This window comes from Augochlora pura, chromosome 7, assembly GCF_028453695.1.
Source record: "Augochlora pura isolate Apur16 chromosome 7, APUR_v2.2.1, whole genome shotgun sequence".
NCBI lineage: Eukaryota > Metazoa > Arthropoda > Insecta > Hymenoptera > Halictidae > Augochlora > Augochlora pura.
In genome coordinates this window covers 35,338,372-35,357,214 of record NC_135778.1, presented here as the reverse complement: position 1 = coordinate 35,357,214, position 18,843 = coordinate 35,338,372, and the positions used below count along the sequence as shown (strand labels likewise).

General features: G+C 46.3%; 3 protein-coding genes and 1 long non-coding RNA gene across 9 annotated transcripts; 2 read left to right on the top strand and 2 right to left on the bottom strand.

Moving 5' to 3' along the window:
• The first annotated feature begins 152 nt into the window (after positions 1–152).
• LOC144473616 (uncharacterized) lies at positions 153–1,698 on the top strand. 3 transcript variants are annotated; one of them, XM_078187657.1, is made up of 7 exons: positions 154–274; positions 342–503; positions 573–729; positions 803–984; positions 1,061–1,187; positions 1,250–1,422; positions 1,490–1,698. In XM_078187657.1, exons 3-7 carry the CDS (start codon positions 586–588, stop codon positions 1,572–1,574), a joined length of 711 nt encoding a protein of 236 aa, XP_078043783.1. In that variant the 5' UTR covers positions 154–274; positions 342–503; positions 573–585; the 3' UTR covers positions 1,575–1,698. The 3 variants fall into 3 exon arrangements, with proteins under 3 accessions (XP_078043785.1, XP_078043783.1, XP_078043784.1); XM_078187659.1 differs by lacking the exon at positions 342–503 and having other exon boundaries at positions 153–274; XM_078187658.1 differs by lacking the exon at positions 154–274 and having other exon boundaries at positions 281–503.
• A 186-nt stretch (positions 1,699–1,884) lies between these two features.
• On the bottom strand, positions 1,885–4,143 carry LOC144473615 (sin3 histone deacetylase corepressor complex component SDS3). 2 transcript variants are annotated; one of them, XM_078187655.1, is made up of 8 exons: positions 3,277–4,143; positions 3,135–3,198; positions 2,959–3,072; positions 2,691–2,892; positions 2,433–2,613; positions 2,256–2,373; positions 2,111–2,195; positions 1,885–2,022 (listed from the first exon to the last, which is right to left on the bottom strand). In XM_078187655.1, the coding sequence occupies exons 1-8, from the start codon at positions 3,398–3,400 to the stop codon at positions 1,927–1,929; spliced, it is 984 nt and encodes a 327-aa protein (XP_078043781.1). In that variant the 5' UTR covers positions 3,401–4,143; the 3' UTR covers positions 1,885–1,926. The 2 variants fall into 2 exon arrangements, with proteins under 2 accessions (XP_078043781.1, XP_078043782.1); XM_078187656.1 differs by having other exon boundaries at positions 2,256–2,349.
• A 6,520-nt stretch (positions 4,144–10,663) lies between these two features.
• On the bottom strand, positions 10,664–13,073 carry LOC144473617 (uncharacterized). Its single transcript, XM_078187660.1, has 2 exons — positions 12,699–13,073; positions 10,664–12,584 (listed from the first exon to the last, which is right to left on the bottom strand). The coding sequence occupies exon 2, from the start codon at positions 11,899–11,901 to the stop codon at positions 11,521–11,523; it is 381 nt and encodes a 126-aa protein (XP_078043786.1). The 5' UTR covers positions 11,902–12,584; positions 12,699–13,073; the 3' UTR covers positions 10,664–11,520.
• Positions 13,074–13,116: 43 nt separating this feature from the next.
• LOC144473618 (uncharacterized) lies at positions 13,117–16,803 on the top strand. Of its 3 annotated transcripts, XR_013494613.1 has the most exons (4): positions 13,126–13,155; positions 13,257–13,294; positions 14,651–15,911; positions 15,982–16,803. It is a non-coding gene; the product is annotated as an uncharacterized LOC144473618 (long non-coding RNA). The 3 variants fall into 3 exon arrangements; XR_013494611.1 differs by having other exon boundaries at positions 13,117–13,294; positions 15,406–15,911; positions 15,982–16,796; XR_013494612.1 differs by lacking the exon at positions 13,126–13,155 and having other exon boundaries at positions 13,188–13,294.
• Positions 16,804–18,843: the final 2,040 nt, after the last annotated feature.

The window sequence follows — 18,843 nt, the reverse complement described above, 5'->3', positions numbered from 1 at the left end:
GAAAACTTCGTTAAATATACCACAGCGCTACGATGGCAACAGATGGTACTTATACTCTCTAATAGTGACATGAAAACACTGTGTAAGATCGATAATAAGACTGTGGTAGAACATTTCCGGTCAGACAGCAGTATTTTCGAAGTTACTATAGAGTCGGTAAAGAAGTTCAGAATGGGAGCCAGTCATAAACAGCTTATTTATCTTCTTAATAATCATTCGCCTCATCTATTTACGACTTACGACACAGAAAAAATCATCTTGAAAATTCGCGGAGGTATTGCTGAAATTTTATTTAAATTGCAATTTTATCGAGTGTCAGCAAGTGTACTCTGATTTTCCAGGAAATATATTTTGTTGTTCACAACTTATCTTCCATCGCCGAGGACTTAACCTTAAGTAGTATTGGAATAATACTGACAGAAAACATTTCATTTAATTTGTTACGCGTGTTGATACGGCTGCGTGACAGTGTTTTCAATAACTATAAAGCAAAGAGGGAACTCGTTAAGTGTCACCAATGTAATTAACAGATTGGTAAACAATCGCTCTCTAACTTTACGGCGTTATCTCAGTTGCAGATGATCAATGTTGGAAGGATGGTATTGTCGCTCAATCGCAAACAACAATGCAGATGCCGAAGACGATGACGAGGATAGTCCAGAAGAAGAAGTGCCCAATTACAAGGATCAGTATCGAAATCTTAAGAGGAAGTTAAAATTTCTAATTTATGTATGTGCATTTACAGTTATAATTATAGTAATACTTTTTAGTATTTTATTGTATGATTTAATGCTTTATATAGGAGAATGAGTGTTTCCAAGAAGCTTTGAGGTCAACGCAAAGAAAACTCCTTAAAGTTAATAGGGACAAAAGTTTTCTATTGGACCGTTTACTGCAATATGAAAAGGTGGATGCTTCATTTAGTGAAAGTGATGAAACAGAGTCGTCTGATGAAGAAGTTGCTCGTATGGACACTTCGAAAAGGTATTTAACTGAGAAATATTTTGATTTTGAAATCGTTTGTACCAATAATTGATATTTTTCTTTCTTTTCCACGAAGGAAAAAGATGGAGATGGGCATTAGCAATCATACTTCACACCACATGCCAACAGTAACAAAATCTTTTAATGCCGCTAAAAAGAAGAAACCTGCTCCTAAAGTGGCAAAATCAAACAGTACACCTATAGTAAGTTATAACATAATAATATCCATTGATAAGAGCTGTATAATATTTGTACATTTGTTCAGGTACAATCGTCCAATAATATAGTACCGATGTCTTTAATGTCCGACGGTCATATGACGCCAGAAGAAGTGGAAAGACACTTAGAGTCTCGTCAGACCTATTTGGAACTTGTACCGGAAAAAGCACCACCTACAGTTCCCACAGAGATGTTTAGCAATGACCCTTCCTTGGATAGGTGAATAACTGTCTGAAAGTACTTTAGTAACCATCGAAATTCTGTAATAATAATGTTTTGCTCGCAGCGAATCTAACGAAATCGGAGAGTTGGAAACCTCTCCCAGCAATATGGGTGAAGATTGTCTCAGTGTAGACATGATGGCTGAGTGATACAGATTCGTTTATAGCTTAGCGATTAATTACAAATTGCACATAAATACGTATTGAGTTAATATCTTATTCGGCTAACTTAACTGTATTCTTCGTAACATAATACAAATTTTTATACACGTAACGAAGAATCCTTATTCAGGATTTCCTTATTTAAAATTAGGTAAAAAAAAGCGTCATGTTTAGCGTTCCAGTGTCACCGAAAGCTTTACTTTTATTTATGGCAAAAAACAAGTACAGTAAAACTCCATTTGATTTCGAAAATAGACATCGTACAAATCTATTAATCTAATATATCACAAGCTTAACAATTACTGAACACTTTTCGTTCTAATTAGCAATCAGTTCCCTACTAGGATGCTCTTCTTTTAATTGATATCTTCCCACGGCTCAATTGGGATATGTATATCCGTACTTTGCTCCCGTCCGAAACCTTCTTCACCCAGATCTACCAAACAAGTAGATTATTACAGAGACTAATCGGTAATAAAGGACAAATTGCCTTGGTTGAGCACCGATAACAATTATTTACTTACCGCCTCAGTTCCGATAGCAGAAATATTTGCTGCAAATCTTGACATATCTTTTCCCTCCACGTAGACTGGTTGTCCGCGGTGAAACCTGTAATCATTAGATATATGTTATCGGTTACATGAAATTTCGATTGCTATTACAAATTACCATCGCCTCTCGTGTAGAAGTTTCCCATCTTCTATCCTAGTCTCTACTAGTGGCGTCTCGGAAGCTGGAGGAATATGTTGCGAAGGCATATTTACTGTATTATAATGTGGAAAAACCGCTAAAATTAAAGGAATGTCGTTAAACCATGCATATTGACTTGGAGTTTCCAATCAGTACCTGGTTTTCGAACAGTGGGCAGTACTTTACCCCGGCTAATAGCTTTTAAATCGCTCTCAATTTCTTTCTCGTCTAAGAGATAATTCAATTGTGCGGGAGGAGGTTTTCTTCGTTTTTCTACTTTTTCGGGGACAGGGTCATTAGGACGCCTACGTAATTTTCGTGTCATTACAGGCTTCACCTAAAAAACAGCAGAGGTAGTACATATGTACATTAGAGAATATTAAAACCGAAAAAGGCTTCTATTATTATTTACACCTCCATTGAATCGCCTGTGAGCTCCATAGTATGACGATCGCTCTCAATCATTTTCCTTTTCTCTTCCATGTCAGTTAATAAGTTCTCCTTCAAGTCAATCTTCTTTTCTTCAAATTCCTTAACTGCTGCTCTCTTCTCCAATATGTAATCTCTTTCCACTGATTCAGTCAGGTACTCCCGGTAAATTGTATTCAACCTTAGTCTGCGAAATAAATTTAGTCTAATTCATGTACAACTAATTGCAACATTGTAATTATAAACTTTCAACCTTTCTTTGTACTGAGCCTCCAAGCGTTTTAATTTCCGATTATACTCAGGATGGGTGCCATCCTTCAATTGCTGCAGTTGTTTCTTTAAACTGGCTAATTTATCTTGATACACTCTAAAAAAAATAATTTGTATCATCGAACCATTCGATTAAGATCCTTTAAACATTTTACTCACTGCTCTTTTATCTCTGTATATTCTTCAGACTTTCCCACATCCGTTTCACTTGCTTCTTCGGTGTCTAAAAATATGTGTAAATCATGAAATCATAAAAAAAGAAATTTTACTGATGCTTACATGTTATATTAATGATTATTACCTTCATCACTTTCATCTTGTTCTTCAGCATCACGATCATCTTCTAAATACTCCTCGTTATCTTCGTCAATGTCATAATCATCTTGACCATACATGGTCGAGAACGGTGAATCTTGATACGACATCTCAAAACGAAATAATCATTTCTTAATTCTTATTCAATGAAAGGAAACTTAAATGTAGTCTTTTCTATAGAGGTTAGATAACTGACAACAGTAACGAGTTTGGGTGAATCTCCTTCAGCGCATACTTCAATAATTTAAGTAAAAAAACAGCAAGCAACTAAACAAGTACAGAAGAAATCACTTGCTAAGGAAATGCACTTAAGTGTCACTTTTATTTACTCGTTCTAAATAACATTCTATGAAAAATCCAAGGGAACTCTACTGTGGCGTCTTAATTCCAAATGAAATTAATTCAAGAATTAATTGAAACATTAAATATCGCATCACATAAAAAATATTCAAAGGAAAACATCTTCATTGTACAGAATTAATAATTGGTTATAAATGAATGTTTGAGAATATTTTCAAGAAATTTCTCTGAACGGTAGTATTGTCCCCTGAGTGAGAGAAAAATTTATTGAGAACTAATTCGGCGCTAAGCTTGGGCAATTTTTGGTAGATGGCGCTAGCAACGTCATCAAGGAGGCGCTGTCCCCTATATGAAGAAAGCTTCTTCGGAACTATAACAGTTTGACAATCTTGAATCCTCTTTCATTGATATTTTTACTGCTCTCTTTATGAACCTATTGTGCCCATATTATGAAGATATTGGAGGAAACGTTTGCAACCGATCGATCGGTTCTCTGTCTACATATTCTACATCGGAGAAACAGCATTTGCGAACATAACAATGCCTTTTAGATGACCCCAGTCATCGTCGGTCAAATCGTGGCTGAGTTTCACTCTAAAATTCGCGATACAGATGGCGACGTTGCGCCGGTTAGTCGTCGGCTGTGCCACGCGTGCCGCCGGTCGAATGGAATCGTCGTCTCGTCGCCGGCTCGTCCAGATCCCGTTCTCTGGTCGTGCGATAGTGTACTGTTTGCCGTGTGTACAGTGTACATACACTTCGGCACGTACACAGGTACACGTGTCTCGAGCCGAGGGGTCTGCGAAACCCTCCGGCTGATCTCCCGCGAAAAGACTACAGTTTCAGCGACTTGTCGGTTCACCTAAGTCTCCGTATGCACCGTGATCTCGCTGGGAAGACAGTTGAATATACATATCGAGTGCACGTCTCAATCGACCGGTATCGGCTCGACGAATTCACTAATTCAATGTTCTCGTGAGTGTTCACATTGTCGTGCCTATTCGGTGTTGGTTCGTTTGTGATTGCTCGTCCAGACGTTCTCTCGGAATCATATCGTCGATATATCAACGGTACTCCATAAGGTATTTATTTCACGCGGCCAGCGCGGCTGACAGATACGTGACAGAAGTAATATTTATCTTCTGGAAGTTGTGAACGGTTTTACATGACCAGTCATCGATTGTTTGGGCTCGATGTTGCGATTTTATTAAAAGAGTTGGTTGTCAATTTCCGGACGGTTTTATAAACTCTGTTGTCGAGTCTCGCACGGGTAATTGTTGCGCAAGCTTTCTCGAGATAGTTTTGCGCGACTTTGCTCCTCGCGAGACCGTTTGCAGCGTGTACGCCAGGTGTGCCCGGTGTCAATTTTTCGTAACGAAGTTTTTCTGTGGTCAGCGCTGGCCCTGTGGATTTCGCGTTACGTTCCTGACTCTTGTGATGGAGGGACAGACGACGAAGGAACGAGAGAAGGTACACATCGCGTGTGCGTACGAGGGCAGTGATCTCTCGGGGAGCGGCGACCTGACGTACACTATTAGGTTGTTCGATAAGTTTGCTTTTCCGGTTTCTTACTTTTCCAAAACGCTTTTCCATTCTTGACAACATTTTTTAATTCGTTGCACTCTGTATCCAGGCATCGCTGTATCGAGGCGAGCGCGTTAGCTAGACGCGTATGCAATGGCTGAAGGATGCACGTTGAAATAGTGAACTGGCGCTGAAACAAATCATCCCTGCTTACTACATTTGACATATACATATTCGATCGTTTAAATTCGATTAATTGCGCCCTGATTGAAGCATCTTTCCTTAGTGTGGATAGTTCATTGATTCACGTTGGTACCTGGTTACCAAAGCCTGTGTGGTAGGTAGACATTGCAGTGAGACCGATCAACTTTTCCGCCCATGCTGCGGTACCGAGACGGGACGGGGCGGGGCCATTTCAGTTGCATTGCCGGATAGAGACAGAGGGAGAGAGAGAGAGGAAATTTTTCCGGCGGTTGTTGGCCCAACCCCACGAACACGCAGGGAGTTTCCAACATGAATGGCAGGGGTACGGTGCGTTGTGTGCAGCCAGGCAGGCTGCAGCTAGCGCTGCAGTAGGCCTGTGGGCCAAGGTTCTCTCTCTCTCTCTCTTTCTTACTCTCTTTTCTTTCCAACCGACGAACCATTTCTCTTTCTCTCTTCTCCTTTTCAGTTCTTCTTTGTCTTCGCTGTTCTCTTTATCCCTGCCACTTTCACAGCCAGCGCATTTTCATCCTTGGCCCAGAACTCCTGAAAACAATGGACAGCCATCTAACAGAAGTTAAGGCAAAGAGAACACGTGTTTCAAGATAAATCGATGATACTGCGACCGTTCGCAACAAACAGAAACGAAGGAAACAAGGGTCGTTGTATGTATTCGACGGTTTTCAATTGTACGAACGAGTCTTAATTCCGGATGCAGATGCACCGGGGCCCCATCCGCTTTATGGGACCCCATTAAGGTTCCCGGGACGGCAACAGGCGTGGCCCTTTCCCCGTGGCATGGTTTTTCATCGGTGGCCCACCTGGCCTCTCATTGGTCCGAGGCCAAATCCGAATTTTTCCGACGCAGCCCTGTGCCCTTACACTTTGATCTAGGAATGGTCGTCGTTGAACGCATCGCGATGGTGGCGAGAAGGTATTCAGCGCTCCGTTTCTTCCGGCAGAAGCTTGTCGATAGACAAGAAGAAGCGCAGCAATGCGAACGCGGGGATCCTCCTGTGCTCGTACATTCTATCGCGAGCACGGTCAAAGACCACGGTCCCTGCGAGAAGGCTAAGTTGAGGTTGCCGCAGTCCGCTTCTCATCGTCTCTCGGTCGTCTAGTCCGGCCAAGGTACCTAGATGCGTCGGGTTCATGCACGCGCGCATATACAAACAAGCTGCTAGTCCTCGAGGGGAAATTGACGGCACGGCGTGCATTCAACCAGCAATGTATTCTACGCGACACATCTAGCTCTGTGATTTAGAGACAGTATCTCGGATTTCAAGCGATCGCTATTCATAGATCGAAATCCCGGTTTTAGAGGGGGGGGGGGGGGGGGGCGTCGACTTCACGCGCCGACGATGTTGCGACGATTCAAACTCGCGGGGTACAAATGTTTCTGCGATTTTTCGGTTTTTCCGACGACAGGGGTGTCGTTCTAGAATAAAAGGATAAGAACTCACGACGAAATTTTGAAATTGCATCCCGGCCAGAGAAGATATACACTCAAGATCTTCGAACAGAGGCTTCGAGAGGGGGAAAGACGATGAGTAGCAATCGAGGGGCAAGAGGCAGAAAGAGAGAGAGAGAGGGAGAAGTTCCTTTGCGTCCGCGGGGCTTCGGTGTCAACAGGTTTTATTTTTGCTCCGCGAAAAGGCCAAGGTCCTCTTCTGCCCCTACCGTGCATACCCGACAGTCCCCTGCCCGCGCCTTGCTCGTTTCCCTCGCCCTCTCATTCCCCTCCATCTCCATCCTCCGTGTCTGCGTCTTCTCGACAAGTGGGGAGACTCCCGGGGGATGTTGCGAAGAACCTTCTGGATTAATACCCGTGTGTTTCGGTAGAGTATGGTCTCTTGAATGTCTCTCATAGCTGGGGGATTCTTGACGTCTTTTTCCAATGGCTTATCTGGTCACAGCTAGAGCGGGCAAGAACGGTGAAGCCATTGTGATCGGACCATACGATCGAAACCTGCAATCAGGAAAATTGTGTTTAGGATAGCGTCTCAGAATGCCTGAAAAAACGTGGAGTCTGTATAGTGCTCGAGGTCTCCTCTCGCGGGATTTGGGCGATAAATTTCGACGAGAGAGAGGAGTCCTGTGCGCGCAGATATTGTCGAAGAAAGATCGGCTCGGTTCGGCTTGGCTCGGCCGGGTTCGACGATCGCCCCTCCGGCGGGGGTGTTGAGGGCAGAAACCGAGAGAGGATCGGCGAAAGAGGACGGCAGAGGGTTCGAAGAGAGAGAAACGGAGAGGGAGCTAGAGAGAAAAAGAACGACAGAAAACACGCCGTGCCGGAGAGATAGGTAGAAGGTATACGACAAAGAGGAGCGAGCTGGAGGGAAGACAATGTGCATTGGTGGACGAAGGGAGAACGAGAGAAACACAACGCTGGGACAAGTATGCTGAACGAAGAAAAAGAAGACTAATGCGCCTGGGATGGAAAGAGATCGAACAGTCTAGCTGTGTATTTCGGAGGGAGAGTCGAGTGAGGCATAAGTAGCGATGGGTTTGAGACATTCTCTGTCTCCGTCGACGTCGTACATATATAAACCATGTGCGAGATAACGATCCTATCACAGAAAACATAACAATTTAGTGTGGCCAGTCTTCGTATCCGTGAAAGAATTGGTGCTGCTTTATGCACTTGAAATTTTGTAAAAAAAGAGTGGAAATATTGTTCGCAGACTTGCAAAGAACTAGACCGAATGACGCCCATCGCTAGACAAAGTTGCAGAGACTGAGAGACCGTCTTGATTGAGGAAGGAAGACACAGGGTTGAGAACGCGACGGACAAGGACGGATAGATAATCAAAAGAGCGAGAGTGCGGGGTGAAGAGACCGAAGCGACGAACGAATGACGGAGCGGGACGGGAGGGAGAGAGGGTTTGTCGGGTAGACCCGAGTGAGATGGCGGCGAGAGATGGCCGAGAGAGGGCCACGGGGCCGGGGGTAGCCAGAGTGCAGCGGCCTGGCCGCCTATACTCCGCGCGACTATAGGCGGTCCGGCTAGGCTAGAGTCCGCGTATAATGTATTCTCGAATATCGTGCACTCTCTCGTGATCAATATAAGCGGCGACGCGGACCGGAGATGCACGAAGATCCACCTCCTCCTTCCTCGGCCCGCCTGGACGATGTTTTTTCTTGCGGAGTGCAACGCACGCTGGATCGCGAGAACTGCACTCGCTCACTGCTCCTCTCTCATTCTCTCCCTCTCTCTCTCCCTCTTTCTCTCTCTCTCTACACGACTCTGTCTGTCTCTCTACCGATACTCGTCCCCTCCGTGCCTGCTCGCTCTTTCACCCTCGATTATCCGTGACAGTGTCGAACAGCAGTGATCAAGGGGCAGCGGGGGGTAACAATGCAGCGAGAAAGAATGAATATTATTAGTACGGGTTGCTGCTTCATGCAAAATACAAGTTCCTGTCCTCTCTCTCCCTCTCTCTCTCTCGCTCTCTCTCTCTCTCTCTCTTTCATTCCTTCTGTGATTCTCCGAGTTTTATCCACTTAGAAGTTAAACGGTCTCTGTAATTTCCAAACGCGATTCTCGATCATCGGCATTGTAATTAGATGGTCCGAAGCGGTGTGTTTCAAACAAGATGAAACGTTCGTTCAAGTGATGTTCATACGAATCAAAGCTTCAGCGAAGCGAAACCTCCAACATTCGGCCCTCGTGCTTATTGACTCCTGGGCCGCGTTCTCCCAGCCCCTTGATCAACCTTTCGAGAGTAATGAAGTCTGTGACGACAAATATTTAACGTAGCCGGCCTCTTCGCCGAAGTTACGCTTTATGATCCTTCGACTGCCGATGTTCACGGCCGATTAGCTCTCGCGCGAGACCCCGTATTCGCTAGACTGTCTTGATGAAAACATAGATCAACGAGGGCATCGATTGCATCCCTCCGTACTCTCTTCGGAATCAATAGAATTTTGGGACGCAATCCAGACTTTGTCGATTCTTTTGGTTTTCGATCTCGAAACCGTCTCCACCACCGTATCGTCTCGTCTCGTCTTGATTCGGCCCGATTCGGCACGGTTCGGCTCGGCTCGGCTCGCCGCACCGGTCGTTCCCTTTCCGTTTCAAGATCGGCGCTGCGAAACAGGCAGGACGAGGAGGGAAACTGAGACGCCGCACACGAAACAAGGAGATAAAGATTCGAAGGTAGAGAAAGAAAATTGCCGGATGGTAGACTTGGTGCACGTTCCAGAAAACTGGCCTCCACCGCCCCCACCACGAGTGGAACGCGTTATATGCAGCTTGGCTACAAGATATCGTCCGTTGCACTTTTCAAACTCTCGCGCTGTCCGCCCTGAATCATTCTAGTTCCTCGAGAAAATGAACTAGTTGCCGCAACGATATATTCTTCACAGGCGTCCCGCTACTTTCGTATGTTATCCTGCACAATTCCAAATGGCGACCAACTATCCCGGGAAATACTTGCACCGACTCCTCCTGATCACAGCAACCGGCAACAAGAGTTATCTACCGATGCTGAAAATTGCAAACAAACATTAGACGATCGGTAAGTATTTTTGCTGCATGCCGGCTGATTTTCTAAGACAATCTCTGATAAGACTGCTCCGAGAGGGCTACCTCCCACTCATTGCAACGAACTGGCAACGCCATTGGCAAGTAGGAATGCTGTTCGCCGGTAGAAGGGGTACAAGATCGAGTCTGTACAGGGGTCGGCGATCCCCTACTGGTTACGCCACTGGCTGTGAATTTCGCACGGGTAGAGCTGTGTGCGAACAGAGACGGATGGAACGCGCGGACCACCGGCTGGAGAGTATGTGTGCGCGTGTACGTGTGTGTGTGTGAGAGAGAGAGAGAGAGGAAAAGATGGACGGGGTGCGACGTCTGTGAGCGCGCATCAGCGTGTTCGTCGGATTGTGCACGCGCGCGCGCATACGAACGAGCGAAAGAGAGAGACGGAAAGAGAAAAAAGAGGACTCGGAGCGACGAAGAAGGCAGCCATGTGCGCCCGAGAGACAGTCTCTACACGGCTAGGAACGTTGGGTTAGTTCTCCTTCGCGCCGAATTCGTGCTAGCGTGTAAGTACATGTACCCCGTCGATAGCCTCCCTCTCCGCCGGCTCCCCCTCCTCTGAAATCCCCACCCCTATCTCTCCCCCGGCGACTTTCCACCCCCGCGGAAAAGCAAATTCTCTCCGTGTCAGTGAACCCGGCCGTCTGACCCCGTCGTGTCGGTTTTTCCGCACGAGATGCCTCGACCTCGTCCGGAAGTAAAAATTAGAGGTCCGGAGGCCTTCTTCACCCTTTCCCTACGATCCTCGCATCGTTCTCTTGATATCTTTCATTTCTTTTTGTAGACCAGCTATGCTCGCTGTCCTCGCCACTCAAGGCCCTCGTCGGGGGATACCTAGAAGATGCCAAGGTAAGGACTTACGCTGAGATTGGAATATATAAAGTAGTACAGAAAACATTCTTCTGTCCAGGTCGTACGGAATAGCTCGGGAGTCGACAATGCGATCAGATTACGAGCGCACCCTGTCCGATCATTGAATGTGCAAGCTCTGGCTGCTTCGTTCGTTCTTCTAGTCCGCATCCCACCGCCCCAGCGATCGGTTCTTTCGCTAGCTGCTCGGCTATGTTCGGTTCTGTTCAACTCTGCTGTGCTCTGTCGTGGCCCGAGTGGCGTCCTACCGACAAGTCTGTCGCTGTCGCCGTGCAGACTCAGAGCAGAGAGAAAGAGAGAGAGAGAGAGAACGGAGCCGGAGCAGACCACAGTGTTCCAAAGCTCGGTTGGGTTCACTTTGCTCGGGCCACCATAAGCATCCCTGTGCAACCCCCGGGAGCAAGAGTAGCGTTTTGCCCATTCTTGTCCTGCCGCGTCGAGCCGAACCGAGCCGAGCCGAGCCGAGTCTTGCGCGCGGTTATATCCAAGAGAGAGAGAGGGAGAGAGGAGAGAGAGTAGTTAGAGTGTTGTTCGGGCCTCGAACGCGCTCCAGCCGGTCGAGTTCTTTGCCCTTTCGAGAGCCCCGGCCTGCCCCTCGACCCACCTCCGATCCAATCGCTGCCCGCCCAAGCTCTCCTCCGCCACCTATCAATTCTCGGCTGCATTCTCCCCCGAAAAGAAACTGTTCCCTCCCCCTCCTCTCTCTCTCTCTCTCTCGCTCTCTCTCTCTCTCCCTTTCTCCTACCCCGCGCATACCCTCTCCACTCTCGAGCAGGCTCATTTTTCTCAAGGCTATCCCGGAAAGCACACCGGTGAATTTTCTGAGCTGTCATCTGCCCTATCGTGACGCGAGGCTGTATACGCGAGGATGCCCAAGGAGGAACTACACGTAGCCGAAGTGAAGCTCTCGACAGCCAAGTGGCAGTGCCTTCTCGGATTCATACGACTACACACGGGTTTTACTGTTTCTCCCTTGTTGCTACTGCTACTGCTACTGTTGCTACTGCTGCTGCTGCTGTTGCTACTGTGCATCGTGTGCCGCGATTTGTGATAGTGTGCAGTGTCCTCGTAGTGTCCTGTGGCTTTCAGGAGCTCCGTGGATACCTCGGGATACCTGATGCGATTCGCAGAGCTTCGGGGAACCACTGTCCTAGCGTCCTTAAGGTAAGTCATAGTTAATGGTGATATGGCGACAGAACTTTCCGTGTCCGATGCACTTTATGTTCTCAAGTCGGTTATCCTTGCAAAGATTTTACTGTATTGTACCTGTAGAGAATTAACATAATTGAATGCTGCCAACACACATAAAGGTGTGCGTCTGTTAAAGTAGTCAAGTAGTGGTAAACGTGGTGTAGATTGGCCGCTATCGACCCAAAGCCTGAAACAAATCATCGGGGCTTTAACAAGGCATCCGTTTCCCATTTTTTCGTCGCCTCGAATCATCCTGGCAGCGAGTCTCTGCGGTCGATGTTTCGCAATATCGTTTTCGATTCCCTGCGGTCGTCGTGGCATGGGGAAGCGCCCCGGCTCTCGATAATAAACAATCGGTGTAAATTTCATTATCCATCTATTCTAGCATTGTACAGCACGTGGTATTGACCACGAATATTTTTCCAGGTTTTCGGAAGCTTTACGACCCGGCCATAGCTGGCTACTTTCTTGACCCTAAGCTTTTGGTAGCTAGTTTCGCATTCTATCTGGTAAATTACGTTCGTCTCTCGGCAAACGTAGCTTGTTCGCTATATTATTCTCAGAAGCATCGCACTGTACAATTTTATAGAATAAAAGTGAAATCGATGCTTCAATTTTCCTAGTAGTTCATTCTTGCTTGTGTTGTTTTCCTTACTCGCATGTTCCTGCAAGATTTAAGAAAATATCTTTAGTACGTAAATCTGTATATTCCTACCTAACCTCAAAGTGGAGATACGATGGAAAAAAAATCAGTTTGGCGCGCAAATAAATGGACGTACTTGTCACGGTGGAACAATCGCGATAACAGAGCGGTGCACGTATCGTTCTGTGAACCAGGATCGGCCTCGAATTATCAAGCGTATTTACGCGTTATTTATGGAGCGATTAGGTTCAAGAGCAGATCGAACTGTTTCACGTCGATGGAAACGGTCCCCGATCCTCTCGTATCGACTTTCGCAGGCAAAATCCCGGTTGGCGAGTAGAGGAAGGAAGTATTTTTCGCTATCCAGCGATAAAATTAACCTTAACCTCTCTCGCTGGATACATACGGTTGGGGTCAATGACATCCCCTGTTGTTGCGTCGCTTCGCATCGCACATGCGCAGATTTTGACAGGTCCGTACACAGTCAACGCTGTTTCTCTCTCTCTCTCTCTCTCTCTCTCCCCCCTCTCCCTCTCCCTCTCTTTCAACGAAACGCGTAATATACGATTTCTCGTGTTCCACGACATAAACCTGTAAATATCGTTTCTTCGTGTTAAATACGATTATTTCATCTTTGAAGATCACGTAAATTCTAACTTGTAATATTCGATCTCAGTTTCGTGGATTTTTATAGGTGAACACCTCGAAAAATTGTCGAATGCAGAAAATACAGTAAGTTTTCTTCAATTGTCCCTTAACCTGTAAATAAAAATAGAGAATTAGAGAAGAGCAGATACAATTATTTAAACAACAACTATAAAGACGAGTCGGCCAAATTGTCCACTTTTGTTTAGAAGCTAGGGGGGCAATCGGTAAGAATTCACTGCAATTGCAAACCTATGGCAAATTTATGCCGTAATTGCATTCGGTTAATAAAAGTTCGAGAGTAATTGCGTTTCTCTTTGGTCGAATGATCCGGTTCAAATTCTGTAATGTATCGAAGAATACTTGTTAGATTTTTTTATCCGTTGCGTAAAGTAGAGAATTTTTTGGATATATTTCGGCGTTATAAATAATCATGTAACATTTTCTGACCGATAGTTGCGTGGAGAAGGGACCGTTGCGAAAATGTAACCTGGTTGCTGGTGCTACCTGCGCGCCAAATATCCACTTCCGGTTATCGATTAGTCAAAACGAAAACCATAAATCGCAAATAATTATTTAAATTGCTTCGGTTCGATAAAGAAAAGAAATTTGTGGCCGCCCGATACGTTAGTTAACGGTCTTGTATTTCAGATAAATTCGGTGGTTTCGAAACTACGTGATAGTCCGTCGTCGGCCGCCATTTTTGAAATCATTCGAACCTATGACAGAGAGAGACCAGTCCGACAGTCGATCACAATTGCTTTTGTCCTACCGCGCAGTGGCGAGGATTCGTTACGATTATTTCGATTTAATGGCTTGGAATTCCGAGAGAAGCGGCTGCGATATTCCATTGTGTGCCTCTTTATCGTGGGTGGATACCGGCACTGTTTTTATAAACAGTTCTCTGAACAGCGTGTTACAAACCGCGGACAAAAACGGCAAACAAATATTTCTTTCAGACAAACATCGTTTCACTTCGTGCAATGTTAAGAGCATCGCACTTTAAGCTTCGAATCACTTTGACGGATTAATCGGTCTTCTATAAAAAAAATTGAATTCCTGAAGGATGCAGGAGTACGAAGATTCTGTTATCTCTCGCCTATTTAGCGTTACGCGGTACGGATCGACCGAACCGACGCGTCATCCGAGAGAAATATGAAAGGAAAGGTGGAAAAAAAACGGAAATCAAGATCGACCGAACAATCGATACATGCTTGAGAACTGAAGCGGTAACATAAATCGGTCCCCGATTGTTAGCAATTAGAAGACGCAATTTTCCACTGTTTATTCTTCTTTCAAGAACAATAAAAGCTCGTCCACGTTTGCCTGTCTAAAACAGAAATGAAATAGTCACTTATCTCTTTCAATCACGAACCGAGAAAATCGGTCCCGATAAAACACACATCCCTAACACGTTTCTGGCACATTTTTTTGATTATTTAGCTCGCACGATGATTTTTCATGGGCCCTGTGAAGCAATCGGGGATCGTCGGGAAACGTTTCGGAAGCGGAAGCTAGTTGGAAATGGTTCCCGGCCAGGAGGGTCAGAGGGAAATGCGGTTCGCGAGAAAGAACGGGAGGATAGAGGCTAGACGCCGCGAAACTTTAAGGGAGAAGGTTCAAGGAAGGGACAGCCGACCGAAAAAAACACGAGCGACCGAGATCAATACCTCAGCGGTGCAATGCACTCGCGCTCGCTCCTTGTTGCAGCGCGATTGTTCGTCGCTCCGCTCCGACCCGCTCCGCTCGAAACTCTGTGTGTCGCCGCGTCGGTCGAAAACAGTTCCTAGTTCCTAGAGCACAGAGTACATACTACATGGTATCAGAGCCGGAAAAAAAGCGCAAATAGTCCCGCGAGAAATTACATCGGCCAACGGCATAGATTCGTTTTAGATTTTGATTATTGCTGAACGTGCATGCGACCCGGTAGATTGATTCATTACCGTAATACAATATCACGCTATTTAATACCTATTGATTTGCCTCTGCGTCGGGCGATTGCCATTGAAATCATCTGCAGTCCTGCCGAGCTAGCATTGGCCAGCTCGGTGATATCGCGGGCACGTTGAACGTTGGTAACTCGAATTTTTGCCTCGATTATGTGGTTTTCGCTCGGTGACCAGAGTACCTTGATCTCTGACCCAAACGAATCGTTCATGAGATGTTGAAGTTAATTTGGAGTTTAATATTTGTTGAAGAGAGCAGATTCTCGGAGCTTCGAGCGTAACTGTACGACGGCTTTGGAAGAATGAATCAGTGGTTCTAGATCGATCGTGGATCGGTGGTGCGGCGGTTATTTTCACGGAAAGACGGCGAAGACGGGGCTGAACACGGAAACGGAAACTAGTTCCGGGCAAGATCAATACCTAAGTTGTGCAACAGACTGTCTGGCGCAAGCCTTGTGCGTTGCGTGTGGCCTGTGCGCGTGCAACGCCTCGCTGCAAACCGGTGCAACGTGCAATGCCACGATTTCCAACCGCGTCAGGGGCATATACAAACTATCTCGCTCACTCTCTATCTCTCTCCTTTCATTATTTCTCTCTCCCTCTCTCTCTCTCTCTATCTATCTATCTATCTATTTATCTATCTATCTATCTATCTATCTATCTATCTATCTATCTGTCTATCTATCTATCTCTACCTCTCTTCCACTCTTCCACACGCCATATCAACGAAGCCCTCGTCTAGCTGCGCATTGGCACAGGTCAGTACCGTCGACACTAACCACCGGACGACCTGTACTTTAATTAATCTCGTTTCCTCGAATTTCACAGAAAACCGCAGTTCCCGTTAAAGAGGAACTTCGATCGCCGGAGCAACTGATTAACGAACGATTAGCGTAAAGCGCGTCCACGAGTTCTCGAATGCTCGAACGTGAACAGCATTGGTCGTAGCACGGCGTACGCATTCGTGGGCGCAGTATTTTTACCAAAGACGACGTGCGCAACGAGGAGAAAGAAAAAAAAGAAGAGAGTACGTTTTATAAATTTATCGGAGACAAAGAAGGCAAAAGGAACGCGTTATGGAATCGATCGGAGGTTGCGACGCGTCGTAAAGTGCCTGCCCGTTGTCCCCATAAAAATCCCGGCCGTGATTTTCACTCACCGTTCAGATAAGCCGTGGATTTTTACGACGGCCGTGTTCGATTTCGAAAGAAAATAAAAGAGCGAACGCGCGGAATATTTCTGTCGCGGTGGCCGTCGCCGAATCTCTCGACGTTGACAGTTCCGGACAATTACGCGTCCGTTGATGTCTAGGACAGGTGCAATTAACGCGGCTTAGACGGCTAATTGGCCGTGCATCGGTTCGCGGCGTCGTTCTTACGGGTTGTAATCCCGCTCTCGGGGAGTCTGTCTCGTTGAGAGCGTAATAAAACTGAACGATTATCGTGTTGGTGTCCGCGGCACACCGTAGGAAACGTTGGAAGATACAAGTTATTATACGTTCGACAGGATACAAATAAACGAGCGGCGATAACGAGCTGAAACTCTCTGTACGCGGTCCTCTTTCCACGATAAACTTCCGTCTATCGGTGTGATCCCCGTCATTTCGTGGAGAGATAATTCAATATCGGCCGGCGTGGGTCACCGTCGCGACGCTTGGAGTACCATCGACTCGTTCCATCGTGTTTCATTAATGGAAGCAGCGAAAACTATACTGTTCTTACCTCCTCTCCTTCGCCGCGCGATACACTGATCTTTCACCATGCTTCCATAGTCGTTCCTTTACCTGAAAATCGATTGATATACAGTTAAAAAATTGTCTATGAACAAGGCTGGCGATTGCCCAACACTTTCAAATCTGTTCGTTAATTAAAACACTTTGCTCATTAAACGAAAATCTGTTTTCGCGTTCTGTAATGATTCAGAAGGCTTCGTGGCTTCATTCGTCGCTATTTTTAATAATCGCGGTGACCCAGGCTTGCGATATATTCCACGCTAATAAAAATGGCGTCCGTCCGAAGAAGAATGGCTGGCGGCCATCGACAAGGGAACGCTGCTTCCGCAAAACGGTAGAGCGTTGTGCTGATAGTAGAAGAATCGAGCGAACCTGCTGCATAGTTCTAGTCGATGTTTAACTATCTGGATAATTCTATTGAACATTTCTGCACAGAAAATAATATCTTCTGAATTTTAGAAGATGTTCGGAGAGTCGACTAAAAGTTGACGTTAAGGGCGAGGAATTCGTTCTAAGGGTGTCGCGGATAAATTAGGAAAGCGCGGGAAGCCAAGTGATTTTGAAAAATCGTTGCGAGGGCAGGCTATCGAACCGTCCTGGGTTCTCTAGGAGGCCTAGCTACCGTGCACACCGTTGAATACATCCAGGCCTGCAATTCGTGAGCGACGAGATGAGAGGGAGAGAGAGTGCACACAACGTGCGTTCGATCTAGCTGGTCTCTAGTAGAACGCGTGCCGGTGATTGGTCGGTTTGCTCTATGTGGTGGGCGGGGATAGGCGTATGGGAGTACTAAATCGAGCTATGGTGTCCCTTTTTTTCTATCCTCTTCTCGCTCCCCCCTCTCTCTCTCTCTCTCTCGCTCGCTCCCCCCCCCCCTCCTTTCTTTCTGCCCCCCCCCCCCCCCCCCTCTCTCTCGCTCTCCCCCTTTCTCACTCTCTGTTCAACATCGTTTGATTTCCTGATTGTGAGTGACGAGCATTGTCCAACGTATACATTTCCTAAGCTAACTTTTTTGCATTATTAATTTTGCCTGATTCAAACGGCGTCGTAGAAAGTAAATTATCAATATGGTAACTGCGATCGAGCGGTGACCATTTCCAATAAAACTGCAGAAAACGTTGAGAATAACGAGAATTATGAATTAGGGCTGCATTGCAACAGTCGGGTAGAGGTCTCCGAGTTCCACCGGAGCGGAGTAGAAAATAGTTTATCCGGTAAACAGTAACCTTTTTGGTAGAAGGATTCGCCGAGCAGCAAATTATGTCCACGATTCGAAAACGGTTTCGAGTTATGTCGCATTCTGTGGAAGATGAGCTCGATCCGATTTTGCTAGGCTTTCTAGAATGTACAGATCGGCATCGACGTCGACCGATACACGCAGCCAGCCCGATAGCTTCTCGGGACGCGAATACACGCTTCCAGGCTAGTTCTTTTTGGTTCGTGTTTCTCGTTCCCGCAGGACAGGATTGACCAGTTCTATGGGCGACGCGAGTTCGCCAGGATATTCAAATGCGCCGCGGCAATGTCTCTCCTCGCCGCAATCTACTCTCTCTCTCTCTCTCTCTCTCTCTCTCTCTCTCTCTCTCTCTCTCGCCGAGGTTTTCCTTTGTTTCTCGCTCAGGATAAACCGCTTCTACGGGCTTATCTCCGTCGATAGATTAGGGTATTAGAGCGCGTGCAGTCGACCAAGATCCCCACGATCCCCGGAAATTCATTCCCGAAGACCCTGAATATTGTTCCCGGGATATGATCCCCGTCGGTGACGATTTCTGCCGAAAGCATTGTAAAATATCAAAAGGCCGTCGAAGGGTAAACGCACCATCTGTCTAATAATGGAGAAGCTAATCTTAGAATGTTGAACCACCGAATGACGCTACAGTGGCGTCAGCCGTCTGCAGTGCCAGATTGCGCTTCCACCTGTTCGGCCACTTTCGATCCAATCGAGTCCATTATCTATC

What these genes read in the sequence shown, in the direction of transcription:
- LOC144473616 (XM_078187659.1), top strand. Translation starts at nt 586, where the DNA reads ATGTTGGAAGGATGGTATTGTCGCTCAATCGCAAACAACAATGCAGAT. An exon ending in AGTTAAAATTTCTAATTTAT is followed by an intron (nt 730 to 802) that starts GTATGTGCATTT and finishes TGCTTTATATAG; the next exon opens with GAGAATGAGTGTTTCCAAGA. An exon ending in AATCAAACAGTACACCTATA is followed by an intron (nt 1,188 to 1,249) that starts GTAAGTTATAAC and finishes ACATTTGTTCAG; the next exon opens with GTACAATCGTCCAATAATAT.
- LOC144473617 (XM_078187660.1), bottom strand. Translation starts at nt 11,901, where the DNA reads ATGACTTACCTTAAGGACGCTAGGACAGTGGTTCCCCGAAGCTCTGCG.
- LOC144473615 (XM_078187655.1), bottom strand. Translation starts at nt 3,400, where the DNA reads ATGTCGTATCAAGATTCACCGTTCTCGACCATGTATGGTCAAGATGAT. An exon ending in CTTCTACACGAGAGGCGATG is followed by an intron (nt 2,196 to 2,255) that starts GTAATTTGTAAT and finishes TAATGATTACAG; the next exon opens with GTTTCACCGCGGACAACCAG. An exon ending in CTGCTATCGGAACTGAGGCG is followed by an intron (nt 2,023 to 2,110) that starts GTAAGTAAATAA and finishes CTTGTTTGGTAG; the next exon opens with ATCTGGGTGAAGAAGGTTTC.